The 25,931-nt window shown below is 44.8% G+C and overlaps 1 protein-coding gene across 4 annotated transcripts in view; it reads right to left on the reverse strand.

Moving 5' to 3' along the window:
• Nucleotides 1-1,325: 1,325 nt before the first annotated feature.
• Nucleotides 1,326-25,931, reverse strand: part of TENM2 (teneurin transmembrane protein 2) — a 3,136,407-nt gene continuing 3,111,801 nt past the window's right edge. For all 4 annotated transcript variants that reach the window (XM_069763919.1, XM_069763918.1, XM_069763915.1 and 1 more), the window contains one exon: nt 1,326-3,142. In XM_069763919.1, coding sequence (XP_069620020.1) covers nt 2,381-3,142 — 762 coding nt within the window. In that variant the 3' untranslated portion in view covers nt 1,326-2,380. The remainder of the gene's footprint in view (nt 3,143-25,931) is intronic.

Below are 25,931 nucleotides of genomic sequence, written 5' to 3' on the forward strand. Positions count from 1 at the left end.
CCCCATTGAAATACATTGAGACAATGCATTCCAATGACGGGAAAAAAAATTTTCAAATGCAAATTGCGTCAAAACTACAAATCCGATCGACACGAAAAATATTTAGCACACCTCTCGTGGACGCTGGCTTTGGGCCGCATTAATTGCAGAAAAAAGCCTAATAATAATAATAAGAAGAAGAAGAAGTTAACCACGTTCGGATTACAATATAGTGCTTTGTTCCAAAGCACTATAATAATAATAAGAAGAAGAAGAATAAGAAGAAGTTAACTACGTTCGGATTACAATATAGTGCTTTGTTCCAAAGCACTATAACTAGATGGGTATTTCCTGAAGGAACTACAGATAGTGCTTTGGAATGGTGCCCTGGCTGCCCCTGCAAGAGTTTTACATTTGGATGCCCCACAGGACTGATTTGGTGGGCGGGGCACCTCAGGTGCCGATTTAGTGGGCGGGGAACCTCAGGTGCCAATTTGGTGGGCGGGGAACCTCAGGTGCCAATTTGGTGGGCGGGGAACCTCAGGTGCCAATTTGGTGGGCGGGGAACCTCAGGTCCCAATTTGGTGGGCGGGGAACCTTAGGTGCCTTGGTAAGTTATGCAATGAATGTTTCTTCAAGTGATCTTCACTACATGTGAAATCCATTAAAAACCAAACACATATGGAGAAATTGAGATATACTGCAGTTTGGTCCACACTATATGAGCAAAAATAGTAAATAAAAATCTCCTGTGGTCAAAATTTAAACTTTTAGGGTTCATCACTTACCCCGAAACACAGTGCCTGCAAGTTGAGATTCTGGTTTGGCTATTATCCTAAGTCATGTGACAAGGCTCGTTAAAGGGTCAACATTGACTTGTAGGATTGCTACCTTCCAAGAGGTGGCACTAGAATTCTAGTTCTCTTCTTCTCTGAAGAGACAATTTGCATAATTAGCATATTTCCCAGAGGAGCATTGCGGCTTTAAGTCTCCTCATCTCGGCATGCTTAGCACGTCAATCTCCACAAGGAGAAACAATACTTCTTGGATATCGGTCAGACGCCTCTCGCACAGCCAAACCAGATCTCCACTTTGCACTGACAAGGGGCAGTACCCCGAAACACAGTGTCTGCAAATTGAGATCCTGGTTTGGCTATTATCCTAAGTCATATGGCAAGACTCGTTAAAGGGTCGACATTGACTTGTAGGATTGATACCTTACAATAGGTGGCACTAGAGTTTTAGTTCTCTTCCTCTCTGAAAAGACAATTTGCATAACTTCCATCTGGTCCAAACACAAAGAATTAAAACATAAATATAGGCCAGATTCCAGAGAAAGACATCCACAGGTTTAGAGACTTTATTTATGTATAAACAATTTAAACACTTTGCCATAAATCTTTGCCTGTCTCTAATTTTCATTTAGCAGCAAACTAAAATAATATAAAAACTCAATGAACAGCTCATACATGTATATTACAAAAAAAAAAAAAAATACCAAAGTTCATAATCATTTTGTGGTGACTGTAAGGTGATTGTCTCAGTTTATTGTTTTGACCAAACAAACACATTTCTAGTTTTAATCTGAAACAGTGATTTTGCCATCTGGCCTTCTTATATGAACAGGGTGATCAGGAGTGGTGCCCATTTGCGATAGTGTGACAATGCCCACATCTCTACTGAAACTGATACCAACAAACTACTGATTCTAAACAGACTACACCCTGTAACTGTGTTATACTGTATTGTCCACAATGGATTTCTCAAATACAAACAAGAGGATGAATTTAACTGTAGTGAAAGCCATTTGACTCACACATCACACTCTACCCACTTAATGAATAAGTTAATTAAGAGCATTTTGGGATAAGAGTGCAAGTAAAGTTTGTGTTTTCTTGTCAGAGTCTATCCAGTGCTCTTAGTTTTAGAGTTGTTTCTACAAATCTCTCCATAGTCATTTTTTTCCAATACAATAAGCATTCTTCAGAAATCAAAATATTGGAATACTTATCAAAGAAGCAGTCTTAGTAGTTTTCAGCAAAAGATCTTGGAAAGGTAGCCACTTGGAATTTTGTGTTTCTGTAGTTTCCCCACATGTCAAAGAAGTGAGGTAACAGACGCCTTGATTATAATTTTTTTTAACAGAGACCCAGAAGAAGTGGGTAATATCACAGGGGTACTTTATGTTTATTTGTGTTTTATTTGAAATCAGGTTTTAAGTCCACTTCGATTTGTGGTTGTCAGTACCATTCAGCTCAGAAAATGTGAGCTTTCATGCTACTTACCTGTCTCAAAACAATTCAGCCTAGTGCCCCATTTAGGTCTTCATCTCCTTAGGAGAGGAGATAACAGTTTCGTTACTACTGATTCATCCAGAGACGAATGACAGCAGATTAATTTGTTACCTCTTTCCCATTTCATTCTGTCTCAAGAACTGGATGTTACTGCTGCTGTCTGCTAGTTCTGGGTACTGCTCCACTGGGAGGACATAGTAGCCTTCATATCCTTGAACTCTTCCTGTGCTTAGAAGCTGTTGCTTTTCACCCTCAGTCCATAAGCGACTGCCTTCTTTCCCATCTCGAGCCTTTTGCTGCTCTTTTGCCCAAGCTGCACTCAATGCTCGTTGACGTGCTTGGTCAAGAACTCGTGCTCTCTCTTCATCAAGGGTGTCCACAGTCAGCCCATAGCGAATGTTTAAAATGAGAGAGGAATGCTGGAACTCTATGTTTGTAAACCTGCGAGTCCTTCCATTTATCAGCAAAGTTGGCTGAGAGACTGTGACATTAACTCCACTATCTAGTGTTTTGCGACCAGTAGTCAAACCCAAGGTGACTAGATCGCTGTCGGATGAGCCGATTTTGACAAAATAATGGGTGTCCTTTCCCTCTATGTTATAGTACATTTTTTCCAAGTAGTGAGCTCCGTTAAGCACAAGAGCAATTTTCCTGTTGTCTTCACTGGCGATGCTGGACATTCCCGTTGTCACTTTTCCTTCTTTGATTGCAAACATTATTCCTTTTCCAATTATAGGAACTGTAGTTGCAAACCAGTTTCCCAGTTTTTCCCTTATGCTTGCATGCAGTCGCTTCACTATGGTTTGACCCTCTAATGCCATAAATGCTTGATTATGTCTTTCAGAGGTCTGTTGAACACCTGTAATTAGCTGTAAGACAGAAAAATGAATTAGTTGTAGATAGTTAAAAAGTAATGCAGTGAACCATGGTAACTAGACTATACAGATTTCTGACGGTCATGCAATACTGGTTTAATTACATTTGCCCTTAATTAACTAGAAAAGTAAATCACGTGAAATTAGAAAAGTTATTCAGCTATTTGAGAAATCTATGAAGGAAATGGTTTACAAATAAACTTAAACATTGGAGATTTATATAATACTCCACTGTGAGATTAATACACTGCTCAAAAAAATAAAGGGAACACGAAAATACCACATCCTAGATATCACAGAATGAAAAATTTGGAAATCTTTATTCATTACATAATGGAATGTGTTGAGAACAATAAAATATAAAAATGATCAATGTAAATCAAAATTAAATTCCTACGGAGGTCAGGATTTGGAATGATACTCAAAATCAAAGTGGAAAATCAAATTACAAGATGTCCAACTTCAGTGGAAATGCCTCAAGACAAGAAAATGTTCTGGTGTGTGTGTGACCTCCACGTGCCTGTATGACCTCCCTACAGTGCCTGGGCATGCTCCTAATGAGGCGGCAGATGGTCTGAGGGATCTCCTCCCAGACCTAGACTAAAGGTACCTTCACACTGAACAACTTAACATTGATATCGCTAGCGATCCGTGACGTTGCTGCGTCCTGGATAGCGATATCGTTGTGTTTGACACGCAGCAGCGATCAGGATCCTGCTGTGACATTGTTGGTCGGAGCAAAAAGGCCAGAACTTTATTTCGTCGCTGGATCTCCCGCAGACATCGCTGAATCGGCGTGTGTGACGCCGATTCAGCGATGTCTTCAGCTAAGCGACACCGAAGGCATAGGAGGGGCCGCAGGAGGAGATACGGCCCAGAAAAGGCGCACTCGGAATCGCAAAGTGTGGTCACCCCGTTACCAACGAGAGACGCGGCAGAACAGGAGGCGTTAACCTCAGAGCCACTGCCGGCTACTGGTAAGTTACAGATTATTAACTTATCAGAATATGTCCTGTCAGAACGTGAGACCACTCTCTTGGAGAAAGGCCTCTCTTTTTGCCCCACAAGTGGGCTTGACAAGTTCACATTCATTAAGGATGTTTATCTGTTTTGCCGGCAGTTAACTTTTAAATTGCTGTACCATCGTCCTTCCACTCTAGATGAGCTGCCTTTGGCTGACAGATTGGTCCTGAGGGACCTCTTGGACCTGCTGGAAGAGGGTGATGAGTGCCAGCCCAGAAGAAAATTTACTGGAAGACTTCCATCACAAGCTACTCCCCCGTTGACGTTATGTCCGGCAGTACAGAGTTTCTTCAATGCTGTCTGCAGAGAGGTACACAGTCTTAGGCTTGATTCCAATAGAGGGAGGAATATTAGCCATAAAGATCAGGCGATCCTGGCTAGATTGGGTTCCAACAGGGACTTTGTAATCCATGAAGCGGATAAGGGGGGTAACTTGGTGATTTGGCCAGTTGATCTATACACACAAGAAGCTATGCGCCAACTGGGGAATGTGGAGTGCTATCAAGTGTTGCCCTCTGACCCTACATCTGTTTTCCAGGGCAAACTGAGCCGTCTACTGGAGGCTGCTCACACACGTAACATCATTAATAAGCGTGAACGAGACTTTTTGACTAGCCAACACCCCAGGACCCCAACTTTCTATATGCTCCCAAAGGTGCACAAGTCCCTACAGGCACCCCCGGGTAGGCCTATAGTTTCAGGGATAGGGGGGTTACTTGAGCGGCCGTGTTCTTACATCGATTTTTTTCTCCAGCCTCTAGTTGTGGCACTCAAGTCCCATATCAAGGACTCCACATCTCTCATCGTGCAACTTCAAGATCTGGAGATCCCGTCGGGGGCGTGGCTTGTCACCCTCGACGTGGAATCTCTGTACACCTGCATTGGACACGAGTTGGGCTTACGTGCTGTATCCTTCTTCCTGGACTCCAATTCCACTGGTGATAGAGGACACGACTCGTTTATCCTGGATCTATTGTCATTTGTCCTGAATCAGAATTATTTCATCTTTGATCGTGTATTTTACAGGCAGGTGAGGGGCACCGCTATGGGGGATCGGTGTGCCCCCTCGTACGCCAACCTGTTTCTAGGTTGGTGGGAGGTCACATGGGTGTTCTGTCTGGAACACTTCTCTAAGCATGTCATCAAATGGCTTAGATATATTGATGATGTTGTTTTTATTTGGACAGGCACCCTGGAACAATGTAAGGATTTTGTGGACCTTTTGAACAATAACCCCTGGAATATACGCCTTACCTCACAGTATTCCCAGCAGGACATGGAGTTTCTGGATTTGAAATTGCAGGTGAGAGGGCGGAAGATTTTTACGACCCTGCACCGAAAACCTACGGCAACCAATAGCCTGCTGCATTTTGACAGTTTCCATCCGCTACACCTCAAAACAGGTATCCCTAAGGGCCAATTCTACAGGGTTAGGAGGAACTGCAGTGAATTTCGGGATTTTACCATGCATTCACGGGATCTCACTGCACGTTTCCGAGAAAGGGGATACCCTAAACGGGTTATCTCCCGTGCATTCTCTGCGGCCAACAATATTGAAAAAGCAAAAAAAGAATATCCAGCTCAACGAGACAGTGAAAAGTAAAAACTTAGTACTTTATTCACTTCATGTAGAAGCAGAGGATAAAAACATCAGCACAATAAGGATAAGAACACTATCTATCTACGCGTTTCAGGTGGCAAAGCACCCTTAATCATGATATCTGAATATTGACAGAGGGGACCTTTTGCAGAATAGGGTTAAGGTTAATGACAAACCACTAGGGATAGTCACTATGTTTAATAACCAGTGGCAGGACCTACGGGGCATTCTATCAAAATATTGGGGTATTCTGCAAAGTGAATCTAAGTTGCTTCCCCATATTGCCCCGCGGCCTAACTTAGTAGCCAGGAGGGCCAGGAGCCTTAGGGACTGTTTGAGTCATAGTAATTTCCAGCGTCCAGTCACAAAACTCCATAGAGGCGGCAGAGTGTTGGGCACTTTCCCCTGTGGCAATTGTAATATTTGTCCATATACCAGTGGTGATGAAAGAATTATGGTGCCCTCTTTGTCTCTACAGACCCCCATCAAGGCCTATTTCAATTGCAGATCCCGGAATTTGGTGTACGCGTTGGTATGCCCTTGCCCAAAAGTTTATGTGGGCCAAACCACCCAGGAGCTAAGATGACGAATTCAGCAACACTTCTCCACCATCACCACGGCAAGAAGGGATAAAGCAATGGGGAAAACCCTTACATCGGTGGCTGCGCATTTTTTGGCCGAGCATGATGCACAATGGGTTGGCACGAAGGTTCTAGGACTTGAGGCAGTGCATATGAACATTCGGGGAGGAAACGCTACCACTGAACTTTTGAAGCGGGAATCAAAGTGGATCTTCGATTTGGACTGTGTCATCGCCAATGGCATCAACGAAGATCTGCTATTTACCGGCATTTATAAGCAATAGGACACAACATCATTGGTTTTGATATTTGTCCCCTCAGTGGATTTTGACGGGCTCCGGCTCACTATTCAGTTCAATTTGTATATTTATACTTGTGTATATTTGTTTCCTTTTTTTTTTTTTCTTTCCCCTCCTTGCGCATACAGGTTGGCCTAGGGCATGGACTCTCCTTTACAACTTATTGGACTTGGTTTCATCAGTGTGTATGTCCCTCTTTGCCATTATTGTTTATCTGCCTGATATGTGTTTTAGTTGTATTATTTTTCTATTTTTTATTTTACTGGGGTCTGTTTAAATAGGCTGGGCATTGCCAGTGTCCGCTTTGTATATACATGCCCCTCATTGCCACCGTTTCCTACTATTTGTCCGATAGGAGTTTTGAGGTTTGCTCAATAGGGTTGGGTATGATCAGTGTCCGCTTCGTATGTACATGCCCCTTATGGCTATCATTGTTCATTGTCTGCCATATGTGTTTTAGGGCTATTGCTCTCTCTATCGGGGTTCCTTTATTCTCCAGACTATAGATATAGTTTGTACCCCTCTGGTGTCAAGGTTTGTATCGGGCTCTTCTAGCTATTTATGTCCTTAGACCGTATGTTTTCCCTGTAGTCATTATGCCCCTTTGGGCGCCGCTGTTTTTATCACTGAGTACGTTCCTTTCTTCTGTATATGTCTTCAGCGCTCATTGCATCTGTTTAGATGGTGCACGCTAGCGCAGTGCGCGTGCTGCCATGGTGATCAGGAGCGAAGTGTATACTTCCGCTCCTGGACGCCGGCGCATGCGCAGTGCACACATGCCGGGCCCGGCTGGTAGAATTGCCGCTATGCACTCTCCATGCGACGCACTCAGCCGCTCTGCAGCTGTTACTCGGTAAGTCGCTGATTATTGGTTATATAGGTGCAGGACAGGTACTGCAGGCATTACCCCTGACGAAGCCACCAGTGCGTGGCGATACGCGTTGGGTGCCTGGTGCCCGCTCCTTTTCCCTCTTAGGGTCCATATGCCTTGTTGCCCTGTTTTGGAGAGGTAGTATTTGTCCTCTTTATTCCCTCCACGGGGCCTTTGGATTTTGGGCGGTCAGTGCTTGTTTGGTGGATACTGGACTACATGCAGACTTTACACTTTGTGTACTACATGTTTAGTCCACCGCCGGCACGGCCGCATCTATGTGCTCATTGTGCTACTGATATTGCCCATATGGCCAGCATAATATATTAACCTGTTGTGTTATGTGTCCTTACCCCAGGACATTCTTTTGTCCCTCTGTTATTATTTGTAGGGACTTTTCTTATTCACGCTGGTATTTGCGTTAGTGTCAGTCTATAGGCATATGTATTGTACTCTGTTTGGGTAGGTGTGGGCTTTTTGGCCTTATTTTGGGCCTGTGTTTAACATGGGGTTCAGTTTTTCCCTTTTTAATGTTTTTAATGTGTATTCTGTCCTTTGCATATTTGTGTAATAAAGCTGTGTTGGTTATATATTTATATATTGCCTTTGTGGTGGACTCCCCTTTTTTTGGGCCTACTTTTTCTTTTGTTCTATTTATACTCGGTACTGCTTAGGTCCAGGGTTTGAGTCCCACTGACCGTGGTGCCCCCATTTTCTTTTTATGCGATGTCTTCACTGGTAACCAGGGTAAACATCGGGTTACTAAGCGCAGGGCTGCGCTTAGTAACCCGATGTTTACCCTGGTTACCAGTGTAAATGTAAAAAACAAACAAACACTACATACTTACATTCCGGTGTTCTGCTTCCCTGCACTGTCAGCGCCGGCTGGTCGTAAAGCAGAGCACAGCGGTGATGTCACCGCTCTGCTTTACGGCCGGCGCTTACAGTGCAGGGAAGCAGAACGCCGGGGGACGCGACAGACACCGGAATGTAAGTATGTAGTGTTTTTTTTTTTTTACATTTACACTGGTAACCAGGGTAAACATCGGGTTATTAAGTGCGGCCCTGCTCTTAGTAACCCGATGTTTACCCTGGTTTCCCGGGGACTTCGGAATCGTTGGTCGCTGGAGAGCTGTCTGTGTGACAGCTCTCCAGCGACCACACAGCGACTCTGCAGCGATCGTTGTCTAGATCGCTGCAGCGTCGCTAAATGTGACGGTACCTTAAAGCATCCACCAAATCCTGGACAGACTGTGGTGCAATGTGACGTTGGTGGAAGGTGTGAGACATGATGTCCCAGATGTGTTCAATCGGATTCAGGTCTGGGGAACGGGCGGACCAGTCCATAGCTTCTATGCCTTCATCTTGCAGGAACTGCTGGCACACTCCAGCCACATGAGGTCTGGCATTGTCCTGCATTAGGAGGAACCCAGGGCTAACCGCACCAGCATATGGTCTCACAAGAATCTCATCACGGTACCTAATGGCAGTCAGGCTATATCTGGCGAACACACGAAGGGCTGTGCGGCCCTCCAAAGAAATGCCACCCCACATCATTACTGACCTACTGCCAAACTGGTCATGCTGAAGGATGTTACAGGCAGCAGATCGCTCTCCATGGCATCTCCAGACTCTGTCACATCTGTCACATGTGCTCAGTGTGAACCTGCTTTCATCTGTGAAGAGTACTGGGGGCTAGTGGCATATTTGCCAATACTGGTGTTCAGTGGAAAATACCAAGCTACCTGCACAGTGTTGGGCTGTGAGCACAACCCCCATCTGTGGATGTCGGGCACTCAGACCATTTTCATAGAGTCGGTTTCTAACCGTTTGTGCAGACACATACACATTTGTGGCCTGCTGGACATCATTTTGCAGGGCTCTGGCAGTGCTCCTTCTGTTCCTTCTTGCACAAGGTAGTGGTCCTGCTGCTGGGTTGTTGCCTTCCTACGGCCCCTCCACATCTCCTGGTGTACTCGCCTGTCTCCTGGTAGCGCCTCTATCCTGTGAACACTATGCTGACAGACACAGCTCACATTGATGTGCCATCCTGGATGAGCTGTACTACCTGAACCACTTATGTGGGTTGTAGAGTCCGTCTCATGCTACCATAAGTGTGAAAGACAACCAACATTCACAAGTGACCAAAACATCAGCCAGAAAGCATTGGTACTGAGATGTGGTTTGTGGTCCCCACCTGCAGAACCACTCCTTTATTGAGTGTGTCTTGATAATTGCCAATAATTTCCATCTGTTGTCTATTCCATTTGCACAACAGCATGTGAAATTGATTGTCAAACAGTGTTGTTTCCTATGTGGAGAGTTTGATTTCACAGACGTTTGATTTACTTTAAGTCATATTCTGTTGTTTAAGTGTTCCCTTTATTTTTTTGAGCAGTGTAAAAAGAGCAAGAAATGTGAAGCATTAAACATGAGCAATAGCATGCTGAATCCATTGTTCTTCAAAAATGAGGGGAATTAAAGGAACACTGAACACAGAAAATGCACAAGAAGTAATAAGTATTCCATCAATCTCTCAGTCAATCTCCTTTTATTTTCAGATTCTATGTGGTCTTATATTAAATCTATATTATATATTTAAAATTGAGAAACATGAAAAAATCTTCTCTGTGTGTCGGCAGCTCATTCCTGTCCATCCTCACTGTCTTGCATCTTGCTATAAGACAACTGCAAGCAGCAAAGCTTCCCCACTGTGCCCTGACTCATATGATACAAAAGAGAAATAAGCACCACCCCCTTGGATAAAGGGAAGTGGCTTAAGTCAGCCATCAGCTGAAGAAGGAACAGATTAGCAGGAGACTAATCCCTATATTCAATGCAGGATATTTGCAAGACTGACAGGATCAGGATCATGCCAAAAATGTGAAGACTATCAAACAGTAAGGGCAGCTATGTTTCTTGTTAAATGTAAATATTAATTTCTAGGTTTAACCCCTTCACGACATATGATGTACATATACATATATGCCATATATCGTGCGTCCCCCTTTTGATTTGGGCTCTGAAGCTGAACCCGCATATTTTCAGGCACATGTCAGCTGATGAAATTGCGATACATCCGCAGCTATTAACATGTTAACTGTCATTGCCAGTCTCTGACAGCGCCATTTAACATGATTGCTCTGGAAGTGTGTCACAAATGGTGTCCCAGTGACATGATTGCTGGACCCCCGATCTATCAAAATTTTAAAAGAATTAATCCGATTGGTAAATGGCATAATGAGGAAAAAACGCCAGAATTAAGTTTTTTTGGTCGGCGCAACATTGCAATAAAATGCAATAACGGGTGATCAAAACATTGTATCTACCCCAAAATGGTATCAATAAAAGAGTCAGCTTGGCATGAAATATACAATAAGCTCTCACCCAGCCCCAGACCCTGAAAAATTGAGACAAATTTAGAAAAAAAATTTAACACTTAAATAAAAAAGAACCTATGCATGTTTGGTATCTATGAACTCATAATGACCTGGAGAATCATAGTGGCAGGTAAGTTTTAGCATTTAGTGAACATGGTAAAAAAAACCAAAACTATTGTGGAACTATTTTTGCAATTGCACTGCACTTTGAATTTTTTCCCCGATTTACAATACATTATATGGTAAAATCAATGGTGTCGTTCAAAAGTACAACTTGTCCTACAAAAAAAGCCATTTTTGTCAAATATCGGATCCGTCATTTTTTTTGGCGGATCCTCTATTTTCCATAGACTTGCATTAGCGACGGATTGTGGCGGATGGTAGTCCGTTCCATCCGCCATGTGAAATTTGGCGGACATTGTCTAGACATTGACGAACATTGTAACATTTTTTGTCGGCGCCAAAATGGCGGTTCACGACGGATCCGTCGCGTCCGCCATTTCTTAGAATGGCCGCCTGTGGGTGACGGATCCGCTGCGATCCTTCATTTGGCGGATCCGTCGCCCCAATCTGCTGTTTTAATTGAGCATGCCCCAAAAAGTAGATACTTTTCCCAGACAACCCCAAAACTATATAAACAGGACAGGTGGGCTTCATTCCTCAATGTGCCATCAAGCAGAGAAGCAGAGACAGAGCACAGTGCCAGCCAGCAAGACAGACCCTGCCAGCAGCCAGCAAGAAAGACCCTGCCAGCGGCCAGCAAGACAGACTCTGCCAGCAGCCAGCAAGACAAACCCTGCCAGCAGCCAGCAAGACCCTGCCTGAGACTGCCATGTGAGTACTGCCATCCAGCATGAGTTCTGCCTGTGTGTGTGCCCGCCCTGCATATTTTTATTTTTCATACTGTGCTGGTATTTTGAACGGCTGTGCTGTGACATGTGTGTTGTGTGGGTATAAATGCTGTGTGATGTGTGTGTCCTGCATTTTTGTTATTTTTCATACTGTACTGGTATTTAAAATAAAGAGCAGTGTAGCTCCTACTTTCCAACAACAACAAAAAAATATTGTAATAAAAATTCCACAAAACTGTCCGTAGTATGATTTCAAGATAATTTAAAACTAGGTATATGGAGCGCCCCTAGACACAGGGCCTCGGGCTACTCGGCACCGGTCCTCCCTGTCTCAGTTCCAGGATTGTCACGGTGGCTGGACCCGGTCCGTGACCCTGCTAAGGGACGTCCAATAAAAGGGGTGATGAAAGTTGGCTAAGGTTTCGTGACGCCACCTGTGGTATTCGGTAAGGGTGACAGACGCTGCTTGGTGTCCACTGGGGTGATGTGATGGCAGCTAGATGGTATACCTTCCCACAGGTGAAGTATATCCCCAGGGCTTCCCAGTAGTGTAGGTGGTGATGGTGCCTCTCACCTGATCCTTTAGTCAGTCCTATAAATTTAGTAGCATCTTAAGGGGTGCACGCGTGTGGGGTCAGGCACGCGCATCTCTGCAGCAAAGCATCACGGCAGCTAAGCATACAGACGCCGCAGTTATTTCAACGGCAGTTAGTCACGGCAGGAGTCAGGACCCCACTCTATGTTCTGTTTCTTCTGGTGCGTCTTCCGAGTAAGCACTTCTTATTACTTGGATCTAGCTTTTTTAATAACCCATCTTACTTCTTTGCCATGTTTACTTATGCCCCTACATTGTTTGCTCCACTAGTCCTCTCTCTCCTTCGCTATCACAAATCCCAGCACTCCCTAACCTAATAATCATTTCCCCTTCCCTCTTACCTCCCCACCTGTCCTCCCCTGCTGACCTGCTCCTCAACCTCAAATCTGTCCAACAAACACATAAAACAAGTCGGCCACTCTCTTTCTCCCACCTGCTCTCTCTCTCTCCTTCTCCTCACTGCTGGAGACATATCTCCCATCCCTGGACCCCCACATCTCATACCTCCCATTACTACTCCCTCCTATCACTCCCTATCCAACATGAACTTCCGCAATCTTTCCAACATAAAACCCGTGCCCCTGACGCCCACCCCCCTGCTCCCTCTCTCTGGAGCACTCTGGAATGCCCGCTCAATCTGCAATAAGCTTCATGTGATTCACGACCTTTTTCTCTCCAGCAATCTTGCCTTCCTTGGCCTCAGAGAAACATGGCTAACACCGTCTGACACCGCCTCCCCTGCTGTGCTGTGTTACGGAGGCCTCCACTTCACCCACACCCCTCGACCCGGCAACAAACATGGTGGAGGAGTGGGTCTTCTCCTTTCATCAAACTGCACCTTTAACCCAATCCCACCTCTTCCCTCCCTTATCCTCCCCTCTTTTGAAGTCCATTCTGTCCGCATCTACTCTCCCTCCAACCTCCAAGTGGCCGTCATATACCGACCTCCGGGCCCGGCCACTGCCTTTATTGACCAATTCTCCACCTGGCTTCTTCACTTTCTCTCTGCTGACACTCCCACCATCATCATGGGTGACTTCAACATCCCCATTGATACCCTTCAGTCAACAGCCTCCAAACTTCTGTCCCTTACCTCATCCTTTGGACTTACTCAGTGGTCCTCCGCAGCCACCCACACGGATGGGCATACACTAGACCTGGTATTCACCCGTCTCTGCTCTCTATCTAACTTCACCACCTCCCCTCTCCCTCTATCCGACCACCATCTGCTCACCTTCTCATCCCTGTCCTCCTCACCAATCATCCATATCCAGCAACACGCGCACCCACGCAGAAACCTTGCACACCTAGACACCCACACACTCTCTGACTCCATCCTACGACTGGCATCCATATCCTCACTCCACGACACAGACAGTGTCGCTGCTTTCTACAATGCCACCCTCGCATCAGCTATTGCCCCTCTCGTCCATGGCAGAGCGCGACGTATCAATAGACAACCTTTGCATAATAACACCACCAAAAAGCTAAGGCAAGTGTCCAGGGTTGCGGAGCGGCGTTGGAAGAGAACACACTCGCAAGACGACTTCACTGTATTCAAACAAGCAACACTCGCTTTTAAATCTGCACTCACCTCTGCTAAACAGGCCTACTTCACAACCCTCGTATCTTCCCTATCCCACAACCCCAAACAGTTATTCAAAACATTTAACTCCCTCCTCCGCCCCCCACTGCCCCCTCCAACCTCCCTCATCTCTGCTGAGGACTTTGCCACACACTTTAAAAATAAGATCGACCAGACAAGGCAAGACTTTATTGTTCAACCACCACAACCCCTTTGTCTACCAGACCAATGCCCAAACCCCATAACCTCCCTATCCAACATCACTGAAGGGGGACTTAATTGTCTCCTCTCCAAAGCCCACCTCACCACCTGTGCGCTCGACCCCATCCCATCCCACCTCCTCCCCAACCTCACCACCACACTTATCCCATCCCTAACCCACCTCTTCAACCTATCACTAACTTCTGGCACCTTCCCCTCTGCGTTCAAACATGCCACAATCACGCCTATCCTTAAAAAGCCAACCCTCGATCCAACTTCTATGTCCAGCTATCGCCCAATATCGCTGCTCCCATTTGCTTCCAAACTCCTGGAGCAGCACGTCCATGCTGAACTCTCCTCCCACCTCTCATCTAACTTGTTGTACGACAATCTACAATCTGGTTTCCGCCCCCATCACTCAACTGAGACTGCCCTGACCAAAATCACTAACGACCTACTTACCGCCAAAGCTACTGGACAATACTCTGTACTCCTCCTTCTAGACCTGTCTTCTGCTTTCGACACAGTTGACCACTGCCTCCTACTGCAGATCCTCTCCTCCTTTGGCATCAAAGACCTCGCCCTATCCTGGATCGCCTCGTACCTTTCCAACCGCACATTCAGCGTCTCCCACTCCCATACTACCTCCTCATCCCACCCTCTCTCTGTTGGAGTCCCCCAAGGCTCTGTTCTAGGACCCCTACTCTTCTCCATCTATACACTTGGCTTGGGACAACTCATAAAGTCCCATGGATTCCAGTACCACCTCTATGCTGACGACACTCAGATCTACCTCTCTGGCCCAGACGTCACCGCTCTGCTGTCCAGAATCCCAGAGTGCCTATCAGCCATATCCTCCTTCTTCTCCTCTCGCTTCCTCAAACTCAATGTGGACAAATCTGAACTCATCATCTTTCCTCCATCCCACAAATCTTCCTTACTTGACCTATCTATCGCAGTCAATGACATCATGCTTTCCCCTGTACCCGAAGTCCGCTGAATCGGAGTAACCTTCGACTCTGCCCTGTCCTTCAAACCACACATCCAAGCTCTTTCCACCTCCTGTCGCCTCTAGCTCAAAAATATCTCCAGGATCCGTCCTTTCCTCAACCCCCAATCTACTAAAATGCTTGTGCACGCCCTCATCAATTCCCGCCTTGACTACTGCAACATCCTTTTCTGTGGCCTCCCTGCTAACACCCTTGCACCTCTCCAGTCCATCCTTAACTCTGCTGCCCGACTAATCCATCTCTCTCCTCGCTACTCCTCCGCTTCCCCCCTCTGCAAATCTCTTCACTGGCTCCCATTCCCTCAGCGTATCCAGTTCAAATTGCTAATACTGACCTACAAAGCCATCCACAACCTGTCTCCTCCATATATCTCTGAACTAATCTCTCGATATCTTCCCTCACGTGATCTCCGGTCCTCCCAAGACCTCCTTCTCTCCTCCACACTTATTCGCTCCTCATCCAATCGCCTACAAGACTTCTCCCGAATATCCCCCATCCTCTGGAACTCTCTGCCCCAACACGTCCGACTATCAACCACAGTCGGATCCTTCAGACGGAACCTGAAAACTCATCTCTTCAGGAAAGCCTACAGCCTGCACTGACACCGCTGCTGCCTCATCACTATCGAAGCTACCGCCTCACCAACACCGGAGCTACCGCCTCACCAACACCGGAGCTCCTGCAACCCTCAACCTATTGTCTCCTTCCCCATAATCCTGTAGAATGTAAGCCCGCAAGGGCAGGGTCCTCGCCCCTCTGTATCAGTCCGTCATTGTTAGTTTGTTTACTGTATGTGATATTTGTAACTTGTATGTATCCCCTTCTCATGTACATCACCATGGAATCAATGGTGCTATATAAATAAATAATAATAATAATAATAATGGTGCGATGTGCGGTTAATAATGAGGACACAGGGTTGCAGTCTCTTTACCTTTTACTGAAGACTTCGGGATCCTCAATCCAGAGCACTGCTAACTGGGCTGTCTGAGACTGGCCGGTCCGAGGGCACATCCAGAGTTCCCTTTGCAGGTGGAAATCAGTGCCTACCACTAGCGCCTGTGTGTTGTAGTTCTTCCCTGCTGAGCATTCGGGATAGTCCTCACAACTTTCGTGTTCGTTCTTTCTCTCTCTCTCTCTCTCCATCCCCCAAGTTTAACTGGATAGGATGCACCCGTTTGACGGGAAGGCTCGGAGCTATTCTGGGACCCTAGAGACGCCCCTCTCCACGCTTGCCCCCTATGTCTTCTTAGGTGATGTATGGTAGACAGCCAACCTATAATCAACTGTCCTGCGGTATTTGAAGTAATGCTTGGAGTCAGTTATTTCCTCGGTGTTCCGGCCACCGGCTACGCGCCTCAGTAGGATGTTGCCGTTCTCGGGGCACGACTCCTACTGGCTCTCCTTTGTGCTTTGATCTTGTTTCTCACTTCTCCACAATATCCTTCTCTTCTTGTCCTTTCTTAGGATGCCGCCGCAAGGTAGTGCAGGCGCGGCTCCGTCACATTCTACTCTTTCTGCTAGGTACCTGCCAGGAACCCACCCCTGACAGGTCCTCCCTGGAGCTCTCCCAGGCTGCGTTCTGTTCTAACTTCCTATCCGACCCCCAGTTTTACCAGTGTGAGGAGTGGCCTAATACATAGTGCCTTTTGCTCCCCCGGGTGGCCGGAGTGCGAAGTGTAATGTGTGCTTGTGATACCTGGTCAGGTGAACTCCTTTAGTGCAAACAGACATAACATCACTCCCCTTAGTGGCAGAGCGACATTACTGCAACGACCAGGACTCTGGGGCGCTGCATATACATACAATAAAGGTGTTGGTTCTATATACAAATGCGGAATGCAAACCTTTGGTATAGAAAATGTTATCTGGTTTTAGAAAAAAGTAACTGTAGGGTAATCCTAATTGACATTTCGGGTATTGGTATTTTAACTTTGAATGAGGGAAATTTTTTATGAGGTTGAAACTGTGTCTGGAGGGAGGGGGGGGTGTTGGTGTTTAGTAAATTTTAAAATTCATGTGGTATAATCTTTCCCTTCTTAATTTTTTTTTTTGTTAAAGGCTTCACAGCATGCTCCCGAACAGAGGAAGAGGAGGGGATTGATGTGGACACCCTCATCCAAGAGGTCCAAAATCGGGAGCCGCTGTAGAACATGGCGGACCGCCGCCATGCTGACCAGTTCATTACCCGACGGCTATGGGAGGAAGTGTGCGGTGCTGTTCTGGAGAACTGGGAAGAACTCAACGCTGGGGCCCAGGATCTAGCGCGTAAGTATTCACACTTCATTAACTTATGTTAGCATGATTTAATGTGTTGTATAGTAACCAATTTTTGCTTTATCTTTCCAGGTAACAGGGTTATCGTGCGGTGGCGGTCACTCAGGGATCGCTTCAAGAGGGAGTTTAAGGCCGGCGTCACACACAGCGTATGAAAATACGGTCCGTATATTACGGCCGTAATACGCTGAAAAGTCCCGAAAATAGTGGTCCGTAGCTCCTCCGTAGGCAGGGTGTTTTAGCGTTTTTTGCGCATGGCATCCTCCGTATGTAATCCGTATGTCATCCGTACTGCGTGTTTTTATTGCAGGCTTGCAAAACCGACATACGGCTATACAAGGGATCCATGTGTAAAAAAAAACCAAAAAACATATATACTGTCTATATATATATATATATATATATATATATATATGTCAGTAGACACATAAATGTATATATATTAATATTTCATCCGGCGCGATATAGCAGTAAGCCGGTAATTCAATTACCGGCTTTTGCTTTCTCCTTCCTAAACCCGACATGATATGAGACATGGTTTACATACAGTAAACCATCTCATATCACCATTTTTTTTGCATATTCCACACTACTAATGTTAGTAGTGTGTATATGCAAAATTTGGCCGTTCTAGCTAGTAAATTAAAGGGTTAAATGGCGGAAAAAATTGGCGTGGGCTCCCGCACAATTTTCTCCGCCAGAGTAGTAAAGCCAGTGACTGAGGGCAGATATTAATAGCCTGGAGAGTGTCCATGGTTATTGCCCCCCCCCCCCCTGGCTAAAAACATCTGCCCCCATCCACCCCAGAAAAGGCACATCTGGAAGATGCGTCTATTCTGGCACTTGGCCACTCTCTTCCCATTCCCGTGTAGCGGTGGGATATGGGGTAATGAAGGGTTAATGTCACCTTGCTATTGTAAGGTGACATTAAGCCAAATTAATAATGGAGAGGCGTCAATTATGTTTTACGGACGTAGTTTCTGCGCTCTTACGTCCGTAAAACTCGCAAGTGTGATGCCGGCCTAAGAAGGAGATGCAGGCCCCGAGTGGATCTAGAGGATGCAGGAGCAGGTACAAATATGCCAGAGCCCTCTCGTTCCTCTGGTCAACGCTGCTGAGCAGAAGGTAAATATTCAACACCACATGTTTTCAGTCAAACTGTTAAAATGTGTAACCTTCAATTTTTTTTGGCAGCAAGGGCAATTGTAATATCAAGATACTAATTTTTTTTCTTCAGCACTGTCTGCAGCACTCGGGAGCCTGCATCTGAGTTGCACCCCTCTGGAGCGATCTCTCAGGAGTCCGCCACCAGGGACCACGTCGAAAGACCCGACCCCTCTGTATCTGTACCTTCCCTTTTGTGTGATCCCTCAGCCCCATCCACCAGCGCTGGAGCAGCAGGGCTTCGTCACTTGAAGCTGCAGGTGATTTAGAGTTCCCTACCCCACCCCTCTGACACTGCCGCAACATCTAGAACACCTTTGGGGTCAGGACGGCAGCGCCAGAGAGGTCAGGAAAGAAGCTATGCACCTGTATTTTTGCATCTGAATGCAGCCTTCCAGAATGCCATCAAGCTTTTGGGTGAGCAAACATCTGCTGGGTACAATATGGTTAACAAAAGCATACTTGAACTCAGCAGTCGTCTGGATAGGATACATTCAGATGCAAACCTGTCACCAAGACACTGTTTTTTCAGTCGGTCCTCAGGCACATGGAAAATCTAACTCCTGACCGGCAAATGTATGTGATGCAAGGCTGCCACACTGCTCTAGCGCAGGCGATGTCCCAAGCCCCTCCACCTACCCTTCATGTTTCATCATCTTTCCTCTCTCATGCCGCCATCTATCCTCCTCCCGTCCATCCTCCTCCCGTCCATCCTCGTCCCATCCATCCTCCTCCCATCCATCCTCCTACTCCTTCGCCATTCCTTCCTTCCCCCCTCAGTATTTTCCAGTACCTACCTTCCCCTTTCCATTCTTCCCGTTTAACTTCACCGTTCCCAATCCCACCAACACCTTCACCATACCTCCCACAGTCCACATCTGTACCTCAACTCCCTGCCCAGCCTCATGTTTTCACCACCCATTCCACTTCTGATCCTCCCCGTGATGTCCTGTCCCCCACTATGGACGTGGTCTGTCAGCCCCTCCGCTACTATCTCCACCCCAAATTATGAGAACCTGTAAAAAACTTGTAAATAAATAAAACTTTTTTTGATTAAAAACAATTTTATTATCTTTCCTTTTTTTAAAAAACTGTATAAAAACCACCAAGCTTATGGTAAAAGTAATAGTAGAAAATGTGTAAAGGGGTACCGGTACAAAACATACAATACTGCGAGGTAAAAGTCCAAAGGTTTTGTTACAAAACAAAAAACATGGTATATTTACAAGTGTGAAAAAAATCAAACATTTTACACCATTTCGTACTGCCAATCAACTGATCCTTGAGGAGACATGAAGTAGTCTGCAAAATTGTCCCGCATTCTGGAGACTGCAACTGGACTGCGAAAACTTGAAAACTTGTGTTGTGGTAATCCTGCAAGGTGATTTCGGACACATTTTCCTCCATGGAAACATGTTCTTTGGATAATACAAAATTGTGAAGTACCGCACAAGCCTTCACAACATCAACAGTGTTAGTCTGCAGTTTAATTGCAGTTAGCAGGACTCTCCATTTAGCAGTCAAAATTAGGGTTGAGCGAAACGGATCGGTCATTTTCATAAGTCGCCGACTTTTGGCAAAGTCGGGTTTCATGAAACCTGACCTGATCCCTGAGTGGGGTCGGCCACACGGTCGGCGACCTTCGCGCCAAAGTCGCTTTTCATATGACACGTTCAGCGCCATTTCTCAGCCAATGAAGGAGGACGCAAAGTGTTGGGCAGCGTGATGACATAGTTGTCGGTCCCCACCATCTTAGAGAAGGGCATGGCAGTGATTGGCTTGCTTTCTGTGGCGTCACAGGGGCTATAAAGGGGTGTGCACGCCGACCGCCATCTTACTGCTGCTGATCTGAGCATAGGGAGAGGTTACTGCCGCTTCGTCAGAAGCAGGGATAGCGTTAGGCAGGGAATATAAACCCCCAAACCGCTTGTGCTATAGCGCTTTCCACTGTCCAACACCACCTTTTCCTTGCAGGGACAGTGGAGGCTAGATTTCTGTGCATCAGCTCTGTAGCTTATAAGGCTGCCTTATAAGGCTCCCTGATAGCTGCATTGCTGTTTGTACGCTGCTGTGCAAACCAACTGCTATTTTCAAAGCACAGATCCTGTTGCTCTTTCCTTTCTGCACAGCTATCTTGTTTATTTGTCCACAGTTTAGTGTGCAGCAGTCCTTTTTATTGCTGCCTGCCATACTTTTCTGAGATTACTGTAGGGAGATAGTAATTGTAGTACAGTCCCTTTTATATATACAGTTAGGGCCAGAAATATTTGGACAGTGACACAATTTTCGCGAGTTGGGCTCTGCATGCCACCACATTGGATTTGAAATGAAACCTCTACAACAGAATTCAAGTGCAGATTGTAACGTTTAATTTGAAGGGTTGAACAAAAATATTTGATAGAAAATGTAGGAATTGTACACATTTCTTTACAAACACTCCACATTTTAGGAGGTCAAAAGTAATTGGTCAAATAAACATAACCCAAACAAAATATTTTTATTTTCAATATTTTGTTGCAAATCCTTTGGAGGCAATCACTGCCTTAAGTCTGGAACCCATGGACATCACCAAACGCTGGGTTTCCTCCTTCTTAATGCTTTGCCAGGCCTTTACAGCCGCAGCCTTCAGGTCTTGCTTGTTTGTGGGTCTTTCCGTCTTAAGTCTGGATTTGAGCAAGTGAAATGCATGCTCAATTGGGTTTAGATCTGGAGATTGACTTGGCCATTGCAGAATGTTCCACTTTTTGGCACTCATGAACTCCTGGGTAGCTTTGGCTGTATGCTTGGGGTCATTGTCCATCTGTACTATGAAGCGCCGTCCAATCAACTTTGCAGCATTTGGCTGAATCTGGGCTGAAAGTATATCCCGGTACACTTCAGAATTCATCCGGCTACTCTTGTCTGCTCTTATGTCATCAATAAACACAAGTGACCCAGTGCCATTGAAAGCCATGCATGCCCATGCCATCACGTTGCCTCCACCATGTTTTACAGAGGATGTGGTGTGCCTTGGATCATGTGCCGTTCCCTTTCTTCTCCAAACTTTTTTCTTCCCATCATTCTGGTACAGGTTGATCTTTGTCTCATCTGTCCATAGAATACTTTTCCAGAACTGAGCTGGCTTCTTGAGGTGTTTTTTTGCAAATTTAACTCTGGCCTGTCTATTTTTGGTATTGATGAATGGTTTGCATCTAGATGTGAACCCTTTGTATTTACTGTCATGGAGTCTTCTCTTTACTGTTGACTTAGAGACAGATACACCTACTTCACTGAGAGTGTTCTGGACTTCAGTTGATGTTGTGAACGGGTTCTTCTTCACCAAATTAAGTATGCGGCGATCATCCACCACTGTTGTCATCCGTGGACGCCCAGGCCTTTTTGAGTTCCCAAGCTCACCAGTCAATTCCTTTTTTCTCAGAATGTACCCAACTGTTGATTTTGCTACTCCAAGCATGTCTGCTATCTCTCTGATGGATTTTTTCTTTTTTTTCAGCCTCAGGATGTTCTGCTTCACCTCAATTGAGAGTTCCTTTGACCGCATGTTGTCTGCTCACAGCAACAGCTTCCAAATGCAAAACCACACACCTGGAATCCACCCCTGACCTTTTAGCTACTTCATTGATTACAGGTTAACGAGGGAGACGCCTTCAGAGTTAATTGCAGCCCTTAGAGTCCATTGTCCAATTACGTTTGGTCCCTTGAAAAAGAGGACGCTATACATTACAGAGCTATGATTCCTAAACCCTTTCTCCGATTTGGATGTGAAAACCATCATATTGCAGCTGGGAGTGTGCACTTTCAGCCCATATTATATATATAATTGTATTTCTGAACATGTTTTTGTAAACAGCTAAAATAACAAAACTTGTGTCACTGTCCAAATATTTCTGGCCCTAACTGTATATATATATATATATATATATATATATATATATATATATATATATATCTTCAAGCCACTTTCTGCCCCTGAAACTGTGTAGTGTGAAACAGTGGGCCTGTATTTTTCTGCACTGTCCCACACCTAAAAAGGGAGATTTATATTGCCAATCAGTGCATCTGTGCCAGTCCAGTCTGTTGTATCTGTCAGTCATTTTCTGCCACAGAAACAATACTGTAAAACAGTGGGCCAGATTTATTCACTAGTCTTCCATATAAAAACAAAAAGGGGAGATTAATATTGGCAAATCTGTGCATCTCTGCCAGTCCAGTCTGTGTTATCTGTCAGTCATTTTCTGCCACAGAAACTATGCTGTAAAACAGTGGGCCAGATTTATTCACTAGTCTCCCATAAAAAAAGAAGGGGAGATTAATATAGGCAAATCTGTGCATCTGTGCCAGTCCAGTCTGTGGTATCTGTCAGTCATTCTCTGCCACAGAAACTATACTGTAAAACAGTGGGCCAGATTTATTCACTAGTCTCCCATAAAAAAAAGAAGAGGAGATTAATATTGGCAAATCTGTACCAGTCCAGTCTGTGGTATCTGTCAGTCATGTTCTGCCACAGAAGCTATACTGTAAAACAGAGGGCCAGATTTATTCACTTGTCTCCCATAAAAAAAAAACAAAAGAAGGGGAGATTAATATTGGCAAATCTGTGCATCTGTGCCAGTCCAGTCTGTGTTATCTGTCATTCATTTTCTGCCACAGAAACTATTCTGTAAAACAGTGGGCCAGATTTATTCACTAGTCTTCCATATAAAAGCAAAAAGGGGAGATGAATATTGGCAAATCTGTGCATCTGTGCCAGTCCAGTCTGTGTTATCTGTCAGTCATTCTCTGCCAGAGAAACTATACTGTAAAACAGTGGGCCAGATATATTCACTAGTCTCCCACAAAAAAAAAAGAAGGGGAGATTAATATTGGCAAATCTGTGCATCTGTGCCAGTCCAGTCTGTGTTACCTGTCAGTTATTCTCTGCCACAGAAACTATACCGTAAAACAGTGGGCCACATTTATTCACTAGTCTCCCATAAAAAAAAGAAGGGGAGATTAATATTGCCAAATCTGTGCATCTGTGCCAGTCCAGTCTGTGTTATCTGTCAGTCATTTTCTGCCACAGAAACTATACTGTAAAACAGTGGGCCAGATTTATTCACTAGTCTTCCATATAAAAACAAAAAGGGGAGATTAATATTGGCAAATCTGTGCATCTGTGCCAGTCCAGTCTGTGTTATCTGTCAGTCATTCTCTGCCACAGAAACTATACTGTAAAACAGTGGGCCAGATTTATTCACTAGTCTCCCATAAAAAAAGAAGGGGAGAATAATATTGGCAAATCTGTGCATCTGTGCTAGTCCAGTCTGTGTTACCTGTCAGTCATTCTCTGCCACAGAAACTATACTGTAAAACAGTGGGCCAGCTTTATTCACTAGTCTTCCATATAAAACAAAAAGGGGAGATGAATATTGGCAAATCTGTGCATCTGTGCCAATCCAGTCTGTGTTATCTGTCAGTCATTTTCTGCCACAGAAACTATACTGTAAAACAATGGGCCAGATTTATTCACTAGTCTTCCATATATAAACAAAAAGGGGAGATTAATATTGGCAAATCTGTGCATCTGTGCCAGTCCAGTCTGTGGTATCTGTCAGTCATTCTCTGCCACAGAAACTATACTGTAAAACAGTGGGCCAGATTTATTCACTAGTCTCCCATAAAAAAAAGAAGGGGAGATTAATATTGCCAAATCTGTGCATCTGTGCCAGTCCAGTCTGTGTTACCTGTCAGTCATTCTCTGCCACAGAAACTATACTGTAAAACAGTGGGCCAGATTTATTCACTAGTTTCCCATAAAAAAAGAAGGGGCGATTAATATTGGGAAATCTGTGCATCTGTGCCAGTCCAGTCTGTGTTATCTGTCAGTCATTCTCTGCCACAGAAACTATACTGTAAAACAGTGGGCCAGATTTATTCACTAGTCTCCCATAAAAAAAAGAAGGGGAGATTAATATTGGCAAATCTGTGCATCTGTGCTAGTCCAGTCTGTGTTACCTGTCAGTCATTCTCTGCCACAGAAACTATACTGTAAAACAGTGGGCCAGATTTATTCACTAGTCTCCCATAAAAAAAGAAGGGGCGATTAATATTGGGAAATCTGTGCATCTGTGCCAGTCCAGTCTGTGTTATCTGTCAGTCATTCTCTGCCACAGAAACTATACTGTAAAACAGTGGGCCAGATTTATTCACTAGTCTCCCATAAAAAAAAGAAGGGGAGATTAATATTGGCAAATCTGTGCATCTGTGCTAGTCCAGTCTGTGTTACCTGTCAGTCATTCTCTGCCACAGAAACTATACTGTAAAACAGTGGGCCAGCTTTATTCACTAGTCTTCCATATAAAACAAAAAGGGGAGATGAATATTGGCAAATCTGTGCATCTGTGCCAATCCAGTCTGTGTTATCTGTCAGTCATTTTCTGCCACAGAAACTATACTGTAAAACAATGGGCCAGATTTATTCACTAGTCTTCCATATATAAACAAAAAGGGGAGATTAATATTGGCAAATCTGTGCATCTGTGCCAGTCCAGTCTGTGGTATCTGTCAGTCATTCTCTGCCACAGAAACTATACTGTAAAACAGTGGGCCAGATTTATTCACTAGTCTCCCATAAAAAAAAGAAGGGGAGATTAATATTGCCAAATCTGTGCATCTGTGCCAGTCCAGTCTGTGTTACCTGTCAGTCATTCTCTGCCACAGAAACTATACTGTAAAACAGTGGGCCAGATTTATTCACTAGTCTCCCATAAAAAAAGAAGGGGCGATTAATATTGGGAAATCTGTGCATCTGTGCCAGTCCAGTCTGTGTTATCTGTCAGTCATTCTCTGCCACAGAAACTATACTGTAAAACAGTGGGCCAGATTTATTCACTAGTCTCCCATAAAAAAAGAAGGGGAGATTAATATTGGCAAATCTGTGCATCTGTGCCAGTCCAGTCTGTGGTATCTGTCAGTCATTTTCTGCCACAGAAACTAAACTGTAAAAGTGGGCCGAATTTATTCACTAGTCTTCCATATAAAAACAAAAAGGGGAGATTAATATTGGCAAATCTGTGCATCTGTGCCAGTCCAGTCTGTGGTATCTGTCAGTCATTTTCTGCCACAGAAACTATACTGTAAAACAGTGGGCCAGATTTATTCACTAGTCTTCCATATAAAAACAAAAAGGGGAGATTAATATTGGCAAATCTGTGCATCTGTGCCAGTCCAGTCTGTGTTATCTGTCAGTCATTTTATGCCACAGAAACTATACTGTAAAACAGTGGGCCAGATTTATTCACTAGTCTTCCATATAAAGACAAAAAGGGGAGATTAATATTTGCAAATCTGTGCATCTGTGCCAGTCC

Source organism: Ranitomeya imitator, chromosome 4 (assembly GCF_032444005.1).
Source record: "Ranitomeya imitator isolate aRanImi1 chromosome 4, aRanImi1.pri, whole genome shotgun sequence".
In the NCBI taxonomy this organism is placed as follows: domain Eukaryota; kingdom Metazoa; phylum Chordata; class Amphibia; order Anura; family Dendrobatidae; genus Ranitomeya; species Ranitomeya imitator.